Source organism: Protopterus annectens, chromosome 8.part1 (assembly GCF_019279795.1).
Source record: "Protopterus annectens isolate FY-2018-M chromosome 8.part1, PAN1.0, whole genome shotgun sequence".
NCBI lineage: Eukaryota > Metazoa > Chordata > Ceratodontiformes > Protopteridae > Protopterus > Protopterus annectens.
Genome location: NC_056742.1, coordinates 407,672,155 through 407,688,688, shown reverse-complemented (window position 1 = coordinate 407,688,688; position 16,534 = coordinate 407,672,155). Strand labels below are relative to the sequence as shown.

At 36.2% G+C, this 16,534-nt stretch overlaps 1 protein-coding gene across 2 annotated transcripts in view; it reads left to right on the top strand.

The window, feature by feature from the left end:
* ADCY7 (adenylate cyclase 7) overlaps nucleotides 1-16,534 on the top strand; it is a 2,777,509-nt gene that overhangs the window by 2,690,741 nt on the left and 70,234 nt on the right. For both annotated transcript variants that reach the window (XM_044081980.1, XM_044081981.1), the window contains one exon: nucleotides 15,258-15,372. In XM_044081980.1, the coding sequence (XP_043937915.1) occupies nucleotides 15,258-15,372 (115 nt within the window). The remainder of the gene's footprint in view (nucleotides 1-15,257; nucleotides 15,373-16,534) is intronic.

Here is a 16,534-nt window from a genome sequence, read left to right as displayed (position 1 = left end):
TTTCCTCGTTGTGACTGACTTTAAAGGTCTTTATGGTTACAAATGTATATCCCTTCTATAATTTGCCTTCTGTCTAAAAATATGAAATCAAACGTGGGGAACCTGAGTTTCAACTGTGGCCTTGTAGATCATCATATTAAGCAACAGAGTGTCTCAGTGTGTCACTACTTTCTACATTTTATGAGTGCTTGCACAGATTTTGCTGACATTACTCTATGATTCATTGTCAGTGGTCAGGATTATCAGGCCATACTTAAATTCAGTAGTGACTATAGTACTACTAAACAAAGCTAAATGTGTTGATTGCCATTGCAGTGCTGCGCACTGGCCCATCTGACACCCTAGAAACTTGAAAACATCATCACAATAAAATTGTTTTCCTAAAGGTTTTTGCCCCCATTTCCCCATGCAGTAGGAAATGCCCCCACCATCCCTTTTATGTATAGTTAGTCTTCAAATTGCCACACATTAGGGAAAAAGAGAAATTCCCTGATGTAGCATATTCAGTTTCAGGTAGCAGGGTGTAATGATTCAGCTTTGTTGCACCTGGCTGTCATACCACCATTAGTTCATGCTCTTGGCAGTCAAATATGAATGTACTTAGATTTGTACAGGAGCAGTTCTTCCGAAACTAAGTATGTAGTTGTCTCTTAATTGGTTTTATTTGCTTTCAAAGAGCATTTTCTCATTAAATTTGTTTTGTATGTAGGTTAGTGGCAGTCTTATAAACTGCCCTAAGGCGTGTAATCAGTTGAGAGGGAGTACATGTGGGTGTATGCCTATTCTACGATGGGGTGGGCTTCCCTTCACTGTAACATTCTGGTCATTACACACACTGTTTGTTTGTGTCTTTCGGCTTTTCCCGGTTAGGGGTCGCCACAGCAGAACTCCTGTCCGCTAATGATTGGCAGTTGATTTTTACGTACCGGCTTGCCAGGCCTGACGCACAACCTTCAACGAAGGTACGCCCATTCACGCATGTCTCCACGCAGAAAACGCTCTAGCTGAGAATCGAACCGGAGCACCACCACTGCAGATACACACTACAACTCTGAATTAGATTATGTGGCTAATCATAGAATGAACGAATTGATGTACATCTGTTGGAAATACTTTTACTTTCTTACTGGTATGCTATATTTAAAAAAACAAATTATGTTTACTTTTTAGTACTGCTGGGTTTTTCCATGACTGGTGTGGTTTGCTCAAAAGATGAAGTCCATATGACCAAATAAACCAGAGATGATAAAAAATCTAGATTACCTACATCTGTATGTGATTTACAGATACTGTGCTATTCTGTAGTAAAGAAATGTTTTACTTTTTATAAATTAATGTTCTTGTTTAACAGAACTTCATTTTACTCCTTTTATTGTCTACTGATACAATTTTCTGCAGATAACTTGACCTCGTGTTGTGCATGTGTACACCTGATTGCATGATCACTTTGGACATCTGCCTAATGCAGTTTTTGACACTTCAGGAGGCTAAGGATGGCAGCTTAGGTTTGAATGTACTGGAAAGCTTTGTAAGACATTGTGGATGTCTGAACAACAGGAAGCAGAATCTTTGTTTTTTTAACATGATTCTTGAGTCATACATTTAAAAAGGGTTTACATTGTGGAAAGCAGACCTGTCAACTGTCCCTGTTTTGGAAGAACATTCCTATTTTCAGGCCTGATTTAGAATGTCCCTTTTTTATAAATTCATAGGTAAGTAGTAGGCTAGCTGCCATTTTAAGCCTAGCCACTTCCCTTTTTGTATTTGAAATAACCTATCCCACTAGGTTATAGACTGGTCTTATCCATCCCGTGATTAATAATTGTATATTACCCTTAATAACTGGTATCATACCATAAATAATTTGAGGGGACCCATACATTTAGGGGCTGCTTATGTCCAGTAGTAGTACAGGGGGCAGTCCTGGGGTAAATTTTCTGTTTCCTATCCATAGATCTAAGTTGCACTTAAAAATAGACAGGGAAGAACCTTGTTTTATGAGGATTCAGAGCCTCTTCCACAGCAGCAGTATCCTCTGTGAAATATATCTGTGCCTCCAAACCATTCTGCTGATGTTGCAGAAGAGGGTTAGATCCGTAGACCAAGTATTTCTAGTGTCATTTGTCTTGCTGATGTGCAGTAAATCCATCAGTAATGGGTTAGAGGATGCTTTGTATGCTAGAAACTGGTCACCTCTTAGCAATCTTTTGGACCTAGAGTATAGTGACAGTGCTTTCAGTCCACTTAGGACATGTTGTTTAGGCCTTGTATCCTTTTAGTAAGGTATCTCTTTGAGAAATCCAGTTGTTGCATGTGACTGGACAGATGCATGTCAAAAGGGGCATAATGTTCTATGATTGGCCTAATGAAGGCTGAGTAAAGGGGGCAATAGCATCCCTAGATCTAGACACAATCCCTTTGTTTTTTAAGCTGTGAAGGACTTTCTTACAATAATTGACGCATGTTGGTCAAAAGTTAGGTCACTGTCCAAATAAGTTCACAAATCCCAAACAACTGGGTGAACTCTTAGGGGAGAACTGTAAATGTAGTAGTTCCCTGGGGTAGATGACTTCCCAAAGGATACAATAATGCATTTTTGCCATTTAGTGTCAGACTGGGATTTTAACACCAGTTATTTATTTGAGGCAAACTTTCCTGCAGGATGGCTAAATTATTTGGGGATTCAGTGACTTCACCTGGCTTAGTCATCTACAGACTTGGTCAGTCAGAGCCTTTTGGAATTTGTTTTTTCTTCAGAAAAGTAGATGCAAACAGGAGAGGTCCCAGCACAGTATTTTATGAGTTATATCCCTATTTTGGGGTTTGATTACACTTTCACATAATTTTCTGAATCCCACCATATCACATTTGACTTTTGAAACTGTGTCTAGTACATAGAAACCACACTACATGACCAACAAATATGTGGCACCAGTAATAAATCTCCCTTTTTCTGAAGTAAAAATAAATGACCTTGTGTGGTAGAATTTTATGATATGATTCATTAAAGCTTACAGATTGTACACACTCCTGTTGATAATGTTCTTATATTTTGCATCATTTTGTCATGCTCTGCTTTTTAAACATGCTTTTGAGTAGTATCCTACATTCCTACTGGAAGTGGGAAGAGTTATGTGCTATTTGATATTCAAATGCTATGCTAATTAGATATCCCAACTTTTAGCTGGATGTTCCTATTTTTCAAGGGCCGTTGTTCTGCTCTGACATACTGTATGTATTGTGAAATGTAGACCACTATAAGCAACTACCAAACCACTTGTTGTAAAGGATTTTGGAGCTAAACTTGTTCCCATAGGCAGTGATTGATTTACAACTAGCAAGTACTTAGAGAACAAGCAATGGTTATTCAGGATTTTGAATAATAATGACCTTTTAAGCACATTTTTCTTTTTAATTAGATCTAAAATCCTCTCTACTTTTCATGGTAGTCAAAACATAAAAGTAATTAAAGAATATCACATGAGCAAATGCAATTAGTGAACCTGGTTAACAATTGTATATAAACCAATGTTTTTAGTTCCCTTATGTCAGCCTGATGAACCCTTAATGGTGAAAGTGTCGTATCACTTGACCTTTAAGTATATTTATCAATTCTTTTATTAGTATTTTAACATTATTAACATTTGAGTTTGTTTTACTCATTCATGGTTCCAGATACGTTTCTTTTTTGACTACTGAGCTGCTTCTGGTATCGGACTTATCACCACACTGATACGGAACTTTTCTGACTACTTTTTATGGTACAAACCTTAATTTCACATTGGCTGTGTACACGTCTCCCTGTCCTTTTCCTCCCATTCCTTAGTGCCTTTACACATTCTTGATCCCAGTCCTGGAGCCTGTCTTTGTAGGAAAAGGATTGGCTTGCCTGATTTGGAATGACACCCCCCCCCCCAGCAGGGTGTCACTCATCATAAAGCACCCCTTCCTTGATAGCTTCCCCCAGTTCTTTACACCTCTTCACTACCACACAGATTTATCATAAATCCTCACTCATCATTCCCTGATTGGGAACTAATTCTCCTTTTTAACCTCAACCACATCGATTATCAAAAGTCTTTCATTAATTTCTTCAATTAAGGCCTCTTCTGCCACAGATTCTTTCCTCTTATTACCTATTTTTCCACCATCTGGTCTCTCAAGCCCTCAATGTGCACCTTCCATGTCATGACAGTTTCATATCCTGTCTTTAGTTTCTGCCTCTCTTGCTTTATACATTAGGTCAGCGTTATCAGGTTAAGCCATGTCTATAATCTGAGCTGCTCTAGTTTGTCTGTCCAAATGTCCCTAACCAAAGCATATTACACGTGTTTAGGAAATGTGCTTCAGGCTACTCTTAATGTTGGGTTCCCATTAAACATTCAGATGTTTTCAGTTTTTAGCTTTTCAACATTTTAACTTCACCTCCTCTGGACCCATTTCCAAGCTAATTAATTCATAAGTTGTTTCTGAAACTTCTACATCAGAACCCAGATGTGTATGGACACAGTCTTCCCTCTTCTGATATAATAACAGCCAGGTGTCTCCCAGTTCAATAACGCACAGAAGCAGTATTAGGAATGCCTATCATGTTAGTCATTTTGTGTGCCGCTCTTCTACCCGCTACTCTCAAATCTGTCAGTGCTTCAGTCAGATTCCCTTCATTCTTTACTGCTTCAGTTCTTTTTCCATATATTCCCTACTTTTTGAGCTTCCTCTGTTACCAACACTCTTTTCTTCCAACTTAGGAATGCTACACATTCTTATTTCTGAACCAGAATCTTTGCATTCTGCACCACTCTCTCACTTTTGGCTCTCCAGTCTTCTGAATAAATTCTTCATTATTATTTACAGTTGGATTTTCTTTCTGGCTGCTCATTCTTCAGTAGCACCACCACCTTGTTTTGTTTTTTGTTTTGATAAACAAGCTTTGAGTCCCATATTCAGGGGATGGTACTTTTTCCTTCTTGCTTTCAAAGAATTTGCTCAGAGAGTTCATGCTCCTTCTCCTCTTGTTCTTTGGATATTTTTTGTTTTGATTCTGGTTTTTGTTTATATTTTCATTCTGGCTTTCTGAACATGTCCCAGCTTTGACTGGGGGGGGGGGGCTTACATGAAGTTTCAGTGGTCTTAGTCAAATTCCATCTCAGATTGCAGTTGTACTCACAACAGCTGTCACTGAGTCATTCATTAATTTCACCTGTGCTTTTTTATCCACAGAGAAAGGTAGCCTTTCAGGAGTGTCATGACCTCACTTGCTACTACCTTACAGGAAAGCATATGAGCAATGCAAAGCTAAAACGTTAATGAAAAGTTATTGAAAATGTTGCTGCAGCTTGCTGAAACCAAAGTCTAATTAATACACCAAACCTTGCAGGCTGTTAACTTTTTCAGCACTGTATTAACTTATGCGCAGTTACTTATAAAATTACTCATTTTTATAGCAGACGACATGTACTATACTGTTACAGTTTACAGCTTTTAATGTCTCAGGTTTAGTCTTTCAGTACAAGTATGGATGATAGCTTTCCATTCTCCATAGATGTCTAACCACTAAATGTGCACGATAGCAGTTTTTAACCTATCCCAGAAGCAGCCATTGATTGGTTTCTATTAGAAATTCTTTATTTTGATTCAATGTTGCTTTTTACATTATTAGAGTTGAAGTAACAAGTTAATTGTGAGTTATTCATTATTACAGTATAATTTTTTTTGTGTTAGTTATTAAGTTTTTTTTTACTTAGTTGCAGGTTTTTCTTTGTATTACTGAACTAGCAATGGCAATGGTTTACAAAAGTGAGTGACTGTTAAAGCTTGTTGGATGACTTTAATAATCCCAAAACATTTTCATTTCTATTTTTGATTTTTGACTTTGTTAGGCATGAATGTCATATGTATTATACTATGCATTTTAGGCTACAACAATGAGCTTTCATCTTTATTTTGATTTTCAATGTACAATCGTCACTTAGGAGGTATAGCCGTACCTTACTGGTTGGTTGTTTCACCAATGGAAGTCAACCAGTAGGATAATTCAACCAAGTGTATTATATACTTTTTTGATTATTGATAGGTCAATATATTTTAAAGTAGTAAATGGTAGGTTGAATGGTTTGTTGAAACAGATATTTACAGTTGATTTTTTAATTGTGTTTTGATTGTTATTGGATGTTTTCTAATTGTTTCAACTATATAAAACTGTGGATTTGATGTATTTATCGAATGGTCTGAGGAAGCAACATTGAGTTGCAAATGCGCTTATTGTCTTATATTTTAACGTTTTATTATTTTGATTAAAGTTGTCCGTTTCCTCACAGACTGGTGGTGGATTTTATTTGTTTCTACAATATTTGTTATACACTACTGGGTTGCTGTTGGAGCATTTTTTATCATGTGCATTTGTTGGATACTTTTGTTAATAACCTCATGCAAAATTTAAAAACAGACTACTTGAGGATTTTATTTAAAAGACACATACATTTTACTTTCTGGACTTAACATGTAAGTTGTGTTATACACACTAAATGAGTGATATTGCTAAGACATCCCACAAATGGTGTCTGCTCAGAAAACCTCAAACAATACAAACAAATTGAGGAGCAATCTTTGTGAACATTTTAAAACTTGATGTCAAAATTGTCTGTTTACACAGATTTACAGAGTGTTGTAGAAAACATGGTTTATACACTGGAGAATGCTTTTTACATATTAAACCATTTGCTGTACATCATACACTAAGCATATTTAATATTTACCATTAGTTTTGTTTGCACAGAATTTTTTGCTTTTGTACATACATTGGCTGTAATATACACATGGTCAAGTTTAAAACTTGGTGACATTAATGTTAAACTAAAGCTTGCTAATTAAAAATGTATTAAAATGTTGCAGGATTTTCTTTTAAGTTAACATACTCTTTTGTGATGCCCATATAGTGGATAACCATTGTGCCTGTAAATGTACAATTTGTAAAATATTTTTGTCGTTTTTGCAGCCAGTATTGTCCAGAGGGAATGAGATATTATTTTTCTCCTGTAGCTTTATTTTAGACCTTGTTGCAGTACTGCTTACACAGTCGGTGTAAAATTGAAAGAGTGCCCTTTCTCCCTGCAGTATGCAGCATTTTATTGCAGTATGTAAAGATATGTTTGCTTCACGCTGTGAGAGTTGAACATATGCTTGACCTCTGGCTGTTTTTCAAAGGGTGACACTCTGGTCTAAGGAAAGGTTTTTTAACATGACATTTTTGTTCCCCTGGACAAGAGAAATTACATTGAATTCTATTTGTAGTATCATTTACCCAGTACAACTTTATATTAGTAATATTACTTATGTATACTCATTCTGCTGGAGTTTCTGCTATTGCTGGTGCTGTTATATAATTACAAAATATTGTAAAAAAAAATAAATATTGGTCTAGCTAGCACATGCTTAAAAACTGACATATTTACATTTGCTGTTGTGCATTTTAAACAGGTGCACTTTAGGTGAAACGAAAATACATGCAAGTCACTCTTGTGACTTTATTTCTTTACTGTTTATAGCTACTCTAATTTGATTTCTATGCACTAGAACTGTTCTGTGTTTCTTTTTTTATGTTTTGACAGATTATCTGTAACACTAATTTAAAATGATTAGCTTGCTTTATTAATTTATCTGAAATGGTGATTTTGAAATTAATTAACAGCTTAGCTATGAGAGGTTGTCCCTGTGCATATGCCATGAGAATGGCAGTCATATACCCTACTTTACTGTCTAATTTATAAGCAGTTTGATTTAACGGGATGAAAGTTTTAAAAATGTAAAAGCATTTAAGTGAGGCATCTGTCCATACATCAGATCCTGCTGTGTATGCTATCCATTTTTTAAATGTAAGCATGTTGTGCTGTAAATTTTCTGTCAGCTTAGCTAACTGCTGTTTAAGGTCTGGAATTTCTTTTTGTAACTCTTTACTAACCAGATTTTTCTTGTTTTGTGACTGCTGTTTAAAAGTTTTAATTTCTTCCTGTAATTCTGCATGGGGGCTGTCTGATATTTTTCAGTAACCTGTTCTGCTGACTCTAAAGCTCTTATGCACTTCTGAAAAGTATTCAGATATTTTGTCTAAACTTTCTGAACTCATTTTATCTATCTTTTAGAAGTTTATTAAATTCTTCTGTCAGTTTACCATGAAACTTGTCCCTGTCCTTATCTGTTTTGTGCTGTGCAGTGGCTTTATTCTACTTTTGTACATACTCTATAAAGGGTGTAATAAGATTTACAGAAGATTCCGTCAGTAATTGATTTGACTGCTGTTTTAACTCTGAAATTAACATTTCAAATGTGGTGACAGGACATAACTGTTTAACATCTGGATATAATGTAAGCTTATTACACTCTTCTGGTTCTATAACATCAAAAGATCTTTTTTTTACAGTTTACACAGAAAGCAGTTTCATATGATTCACACAATAAACATTTACTGTCATACCACACATGTTTTTGTTTAAGATACCAGTCAAACGTAATCCATTTGCATAATGCTTGGCTATCAACTTGACCTAATAAGGTTTTACATTTGCTAATATGTTTTTTATACCAAGTCTTTTGTCTGTCTCAAATGTTATCTGGTCTTCCTGATACATTAAGAATAAAGCTTTGTTCACACTTGTTACTACCCTTTCTAACGGCATCCATACTGCATGTAATACAGAAAGATTTCTTACCAGTCCACAGGGAGACAGGTGGCCAAACTGCTTACTGTAGATGGTTGGAAAACTTATGTAGTTACTTGAAAAACTGGTGAAATGAAGCTGGCAGTTGCAGATTCGAAACCTGGGAATTCACCAACATGGAGAATTTATGGCACTGCAACCTTTCTGCATGGCAGTCTCACCCCGTATCCAGGCTTCTGGAAACTGTACTGCTGCAGACTGCAGAAAACTTAAGTGCTCCTATTCAGGACTCAATCACATACATAAATGTTAGTTACTGTGCCTTTACTGGTGTGACCCTATACAAGGCACCACTCCCCCTGTGTTCAAATACAGGCAAGGCTCTCCACTGAAAAATTATTTAAAATGATGCTGCTGCTTGCAGAAACCAAAGTCCGATTAATGCACTAAACCTTGCAGGCTGTTAACTTTTTCAGCACTGTATTAACTTATGCGCAGTTACTAATAAAATTATTTTTATAACAGATGACATGTTCTATACTGTTAAAGTTTACAGCTTTTAATGTCTCAGGTTTAGTCTTTCAGTACAAGTATGGATGATAGCTTTCCATTCTCCGTTTACCTCAGAACAAATGTGTTCCTACAAATACCAGATCTAACAAAAAATCTGATCTAATACCATTTAATTTCACTGTCTTTTATACACTTTTTGTGCCATGTGGATCCTGTCCATGAAAGCAGTCTGTTGATGTTACTACTATTGGAATTTGCCTGATGTAATGCAGTCTGTTTGTGTTCTGTTTCAAGGCGAACTATGCGACAGTCTTAAACTCAGGGAGTTGGTCCTGTCTCTGGCCAGTAGGGAGTTGTTTATTTCTGCACCTGGGTTTCCCAGGAGGCAGAGAGGTCTTCTTATCTGTAGTTCTCCTTGAAGCTTGTACCAAGCACACAACATTTTGGTATCACACACAGTAGGATGCCAAAGCATGCATTTATTTTTCAAAATAAGAAAAGCTTAACCCTTTAATGTACATATGCTAGCAAACAGAAATGTACATGCATCTAAATGTATATATTTTACTACATATATTCTAACAAACAGAAGTGCACGTGTACTTTTGTAAGTGTCTAAATGTATATATCTAACAGCTGAGTTTTCTGTTCATTTCATATTTTTGGTGCAGATTTCCAAAAGCTAGCTAAGTGCTATGATGCTATGCATGACTGCCACTTGCTCTGCCGAACGCATCAGAATGATGCAAATTTTGAACAGTAGTAGAAGCAGTCTTCTTTTTTGCATGTTTTGTTTTTTGATCTCTAAATACAGCCAAGTAAGATTCATAAGTAAGTACAAGGCTAACTGCCTTTGTGGGCCATTTTAGGCCTATCTAATTACCCCGTGTGAAAATCAAACCCTGTACCTTGTTTCTGTAAGGTAAACACCTTAACCATTATAACAAGCAAGAATACTGGAACAGTGCACAACAAATAAGTAAAAGCAGTCTCACAAACTGTTCCGAGGAAAGTGTTCTCTCAAAGCACCAGCACCAAGAACATCCGATAAAAAGTATATTTATTCCACACAATAAAATACTGTAGTTGAGCGCTTTCATCAAATAATGACTTCTTCAGAACAACCAGATAACCAAATCAATCTCATATAAATACATTCCTTTGCATCACCTGATGTACCAATTACTTAAAATAGTTAGTGGATTTAAAGTGCTAGTGCCTAAAGTAGTTCATTCTAATAATTACAACAATACATAATACAGGTTAAAAATCATATCCAAGAAATAAACTGTTGTACAGCTCATACCCAATATAAGACTAATGTCTAACTATTCTATAAATCGTACATACTTTGAATAAAACATATTAACTCTTGATGTATACTATGTAAATCCATGTAAAATATCTACCAACAGGTACTAAAATATTTTTTTAAAAACAATTATCATTTACACATAGCCTCCAATAAAGGCTTAATAGATATTTGTTAATTTATTCCAGGATGTACAGATGCATTTAGTCTAATTTGCCACCAGATTTCTTTTTCTCTCACTTTTAATTTTATATCCCCACCCCTAATGTTCCTTTTGGCTACCTCTAATATTCCAAACTTGAACCCTGAACAGGTTACGCTGTCCATCAAATGCTTTGATAGTGCATTGTTGGTATCTTTTTTCATTACCCTATACATGTGATCGTAAATCCTGTTCCTCAAACAACGGGTAGTCATCCCTACATAGAAACAAGGGCAGTCATTACAGGTGGCTAAGTATACTAGATTGGTAGTTCTACAATTCCCTCTCTGATATTGTATGCTGGTATTATTATAGTTAGACAGCACTACTTCCTTATTTGATACAATATATCTGCATTGATTACAGGTGCCACACCTGGTGGTACCTGTTTTGACCTCTAAATCATTGTATTTTGCAACTTTCTTATCCAACAACCCCTTCATGTTGTTGCCCCGTCTATGTACAAAATGGGGCTTTACTCCCAAAATATTGTACAATTTGTCATCCACTCTTAGTACATTCCAATTATGGTGAATAATATTCTTGACTCCTCCACTGAAGTTGTTGTGTTGCAACACACATGCCATACCATAATTACCAGCTAATACTTCTTGGTCACTACTAACTCCGTCGTCTTTGGTGTGGTTGCCTAGACCTACCCCAATCAACGGTTTGTATTTAGTACCCCACTGTTTAAGGACATATCCAGTTATGTCAACTATCATATCCATCGGGTACCCCTTTCCTTAAAGAACCAGGCTATTTTGGCTAGTTCTTCCTCAACATCTTCCCTTTCAGACGTCATCCTGGCTACCGAATGCATTGACCCTTAATGATATTCCTTTTTTGCACCCAGGGATGATTACTCATATAATGTAAGTAGGAATTGCTGAAAGTTTCCTTCCGGAAAATGTTAGACTTAAATTTGCCTTCCTTTAGACTTACTTGTACATCTAAATAGGATATTGTCTCGTGATGTCTAGCCATAGTAAACTTCAAGTGGTCGCTACATGAATTTAGATATAAATGAAACTTATTCAGTTGGTCAAGGTCCCCCTTCCATAATATAAAAATGTCGTCCAGGTACCGGAAATACCCAGCAAGATATAGTTTCCAATGGGTATTAAGGATGTATTCCTTTTCCCAGTCGAATACTACCAGGTTGGCATAAATGGGGGCGCATGCCGCCCCCATAGCCACCCCTTTAACCTGAACATGATGTTCACCTTCATACCAAATATAATTATGTGCCAATACCAATTCCATAAATCCCATTATAAGTAAAGTCTTTTCCCATGGGATTATGTTGGACCACATAATACTCTCTTGTAATCTCTGCAAACCATCTTCCCTAGGGATGTTGGAAAACAAGTCCACCACATCAAATGTCACTAGCCAGTTCACCCCATCAGCTAATTCCGGTACCAACCTCCCTAAAAAGTCCCAAGAATCGATGACCAAATGTGGGATCTTCTTAACAATGGGTTTCAACCACTGGTCAATGACCTTGCCAAAAGGGAAAGTTTTAGACTGGCTCCCAGAGATGATTGGTCTAAATGGGGGGTCCCTAAGATCTTTATGGACTTTGGGAATGCCTACGATTGTGCTTATAATGGGATTTTTCACCTTAAGGAAACTGTATAGGTTATTGTCAATCCTGCCATCCATCAATAAATCTTCCAAGTGCAGGTCAATTTTGCGATAACCAATGTTGACTTCATTCACTGAGGATACTCTGTACTTTCCGGACTGCAATAATATCTCATTAATCTTGTTCCTATATTGCTGGGTGGGGTACAAAACCACCCCTCCCCCCTTGTCCGGTTTCATAATTCGAATATCTTTATTATGCTGTAGTTCCCTCAGCACTTCTAATTCTTCCTTGGTCAAGTTGTATCTACCTTTATGTTTCAGCATACTATACTTGTACAGATCCTCAGTAATCGATTTCTCCAAGGTTGCCAATATGGGGTTTAAGGGTGGAGTATAAGTGCTCCTAGTCCGAAAATCATTATCATCCTTTCTCTCTACTCCATCATACATAACTTTAAGATTAAGTTTCCTAATATATTTCTTAACATCTATTATATTGTCAACTACATTAAATTTTACACTGGGAATGAATTTCATTCCCTTAGAGAAAAGGGTAAAATGCTCTTTCTTAAGATTCATGTCTGTAAAGTTGAAAATAAAAAAATTCTCATATGAATAAGTCACATCATCCACCTTCACAATCTGTTTGAAATTTCTATACCTAGACCCAACTGTTACTTGGTTACCCTTCCCCTTAGGGGAGATTCCCCTCTGTGTCTGAACTGTTTCGCAAAATATTCGTCCCAGCTCTCCTCTCCATCTAAAAAAGTGTTCCCATAATTATTGAAATTGCTGTCTTGACGATTGGGTAATCGATGGTGAAATCTACCCCCATCCCTGGGTTGGTGGCCTTCCTGGGTTTTATAATTGTTATGGGCGTATTTCCCCCTACCATAAGTCCTCTCCTGTGGTCTGTTATTAAAACCACCGTAGGGTTTATGTGTCTTGATGGTTGTGTCCTTTTCCCATCTGTAAACCTCTCCTTTTTTATATTGTTCTAAATCTCTATTAAGTTTCCTGCACTTTCTCTCAAACTGTTTAGTTGTAACACCTGATACCCAGTTGAATTGTGCATCATACAACGTTTCATATTCATCAAATAAGACATCTTGTGTTATACTATTATTGAGATTATCCATATCAGACAGTAACTTACAAATGCTGTTGTCATTGCATCCAATAATAAACTTCATAAAACTAAAACCAAACCCATCAAACATCTTATTACATTCCCTTTTATTGTTTTCATTCATATCTATCCCCATCGGAATTTTGAAAAAACGCAGCCCCATAGGGACCACGCCACTGTCCAGACATTTTTTTAGGTAGTTGTTATCCAACTGCAAAGACTTTAACATTTTAAGCTTTTTACCAAAGTTAACAATTGAGTCTTTAAGGGAGCTTTGCACATTCCTGGAATTGTCTTTATAAAAGTTTTTTCCTTCAGTAGCCTTATGTCTATCATTAAAGTCATATTGTACCTTAACCATTATGCCAACCTCCCACCCAAGTGTAATGGTTTTCTGACCTACTGTAAAAACTGTGTGTGACACAAGTAATAGATTCATTTTAAGCAATGAAGTCCAAAACTTACTGTCACAATGGGGTCTGTACAGTACAGCAACCTGTAGTAGTTATACATACTAATTCTGAGATTGCTTTACTATGGAGTAAGGGGAATATGTCAAGAGACTGCTAAGATTTAGTATGAATTCAGTAAACTGTACTGTTTTGACTACTGATCGCAGTTCTGCTATGCCAAATAAAGGAAATAAAGAGCTGTACAATTAAGATAACTTTTTTAATGAGTTCATAAAAAGCAAACACTGAGAGTCGTGCCTAACCATCCCCACTACAAACACACACAAAAATGTATTAACCTTATTGTTTCCCTGTGATCGGGGACTGAAAGCTTTGACAGAAACTGAATATTGTTAATTGCATTGACCAGAGGAAATGAAAATAGGCCTACAAAAAGTAAACTGAAACCGGGAATAGGGCTGATGATGACATCATAAGTGGGTGGTGACAACTGGGAGGTATCAGGACAGTTTCTTTCAGCGAGAATTTTAGATTCCGGGATTGTCCCTTTAACAAGAGATCTTCAAAACTGAGATTATTACAGTAATTCTCAGACACACCCATTGTCTTTTTGCTTGTATTCCAGGGAGTATAAATACACTAAGCATGTATAGTCTGTCTGCTGTAATTGTGTATAGCAAATTTTTCAGTTTCTTACACTGACTTCTTACAACAGTCTTACGTTTCTGTCTAGAACTAAAGGAAGCACCTGGGTTACAGTACTTTTGTGAGGTGTTACACGTTTCTGTCATGCAGAAAGACCTAAGACAGGGTTGGACAACGTGACAGTGACTATCATCACTAAGCTGAACCCCATTTTTATACTACTACTGTGCAAGAGTTTCATTCAAAGATTGGCTGTTCTTATGACTACCATTCCAGCTGTACTTCATTTCACTTATATAGCTGTACATTTAACACTTTGTGGAGGCCCTTATTAACTATTTATGTAGTCAGTTTATTCACTCTGTTCATTTTATTAGTAATTCCTCCCTTGCATATTTTTACTGTACCAGCATGTTTACAGTTTTCCATATATTTTTCCATTCTATTGATTATAATTATCTGGAAATGGCTTACTTCAAAGGTATCATAAGGTGTTACAAAACTTAAACATTTTGAATAATTATGTTCAAGTTGAGAGCATATAGTTGGATATCATTAATTCACTGCTTGCATGCATTTTTGAGTAAAATACAGTTATGTTCTTTTTACTTCACGCTAGGTTTACATTTTTCTATATTTAGTCTACAAATTGTAGAAGCTTTTAAACAGCATTAGTCAACAGCTTTTTCAGAAAAGTTGTGTGAGTGCGAAGTACCTTTATACTACATTTATATTTGTAATATAATGAATTGCCTGGAATGCTGGCTTTAATCTTTATTTGGGGTGTTTGTTACAGGACAGTGAAAAATATCATGCGCAAACTGGAATCATGGTAGAATTCGGAATTGCATTAATTGGTAAACTAGATGGTATTAACCGACATTCCTTCAATAATTTCCGTCTCCGGATGGGTGAGTACATAAAAGCAGTAACAGCACATATTATGCAAGACATTTTAAAAAGTGTGTTATATGTGTTCATAGATTTTGTAGGCTTTTTTTCTCTGATTAATCAAATAAAGGTAAACAGTCATATAACCAAAGGCTAAAGGAATCATATTATTTAAATAAAGTTATTGTTACATAATCCAGGCTATTAAATGCATTATTTCAAACTGCAGCGTTATCATATAGCAGTACTTACGAGCTGTGTTAGCAAATCTGTTTTATATTGAATATTTGTGAAAGCACTTAGATACAGGACTGTGCTTCATTAAGAGCTATGCAGTATTACTGCATTGTTGTTTTAAGCAGTGCAGTTTATGGAGTTTACTTATACTGAATGCACATATTATGCTATTTGAAACAGCACAGGTGATGTCATTGCTTATTAGTATCTTTAACTCTGCTTTTACCTTTGACTGCCAACACTGCTTCCATTTATTTAGTAATTTTATTGACGGCTGTGTTTGTGGCTTAAGTTGCTGGTTACATGATCATTTGTTAAATTGGTTCTGATAATTTGGCAGTACATTCAGTTGTCAGTCGTTGTAAGAATACTAGTCCAGGCAGAATAATATCACATTGAAGTTCATAATTTACACTGGTCTGGGTATGCCATAGTGTCACCCACCCATACAACTGGTATTGCCGAGTCAGATGCTATATTACTAATGTGTACCCCTAATATCACGTTGTCCAGTTCCCTATTTTCACTTTTTCTTGAATTGCATCATTGACTATTTACTCCATCTTCTCTTCCATTTGTGTTAATGCTGCAGTTTTTGTCTTTTGGTTGGAAGACTTTTTGTCATTAAAATGTCTTGCCTTTTATTACGTCAGTCTTACTTTTTTTAATGGCATTTATCAGTCTTGCCATGTGATGTGCAGTTGAGGTATACACTGTACACACACACATCTTTGTGAGCTGCTTAGTTACTCTCCCCTCTAATGTATTTGTAATAGTTTTACGATTATTTTCCTTGCCATGGAAGTCTCTAGCATTCTGCATAATCTGATCTTTCCTTTGCTTCATAATTAATCTGAAACGCTAGGCTTAAATACTTTACCAGTTATAAGTATAAACACAACTCTCCTCAACCTGCAAAGCATAATCTCTTTGACAGTGTTATCA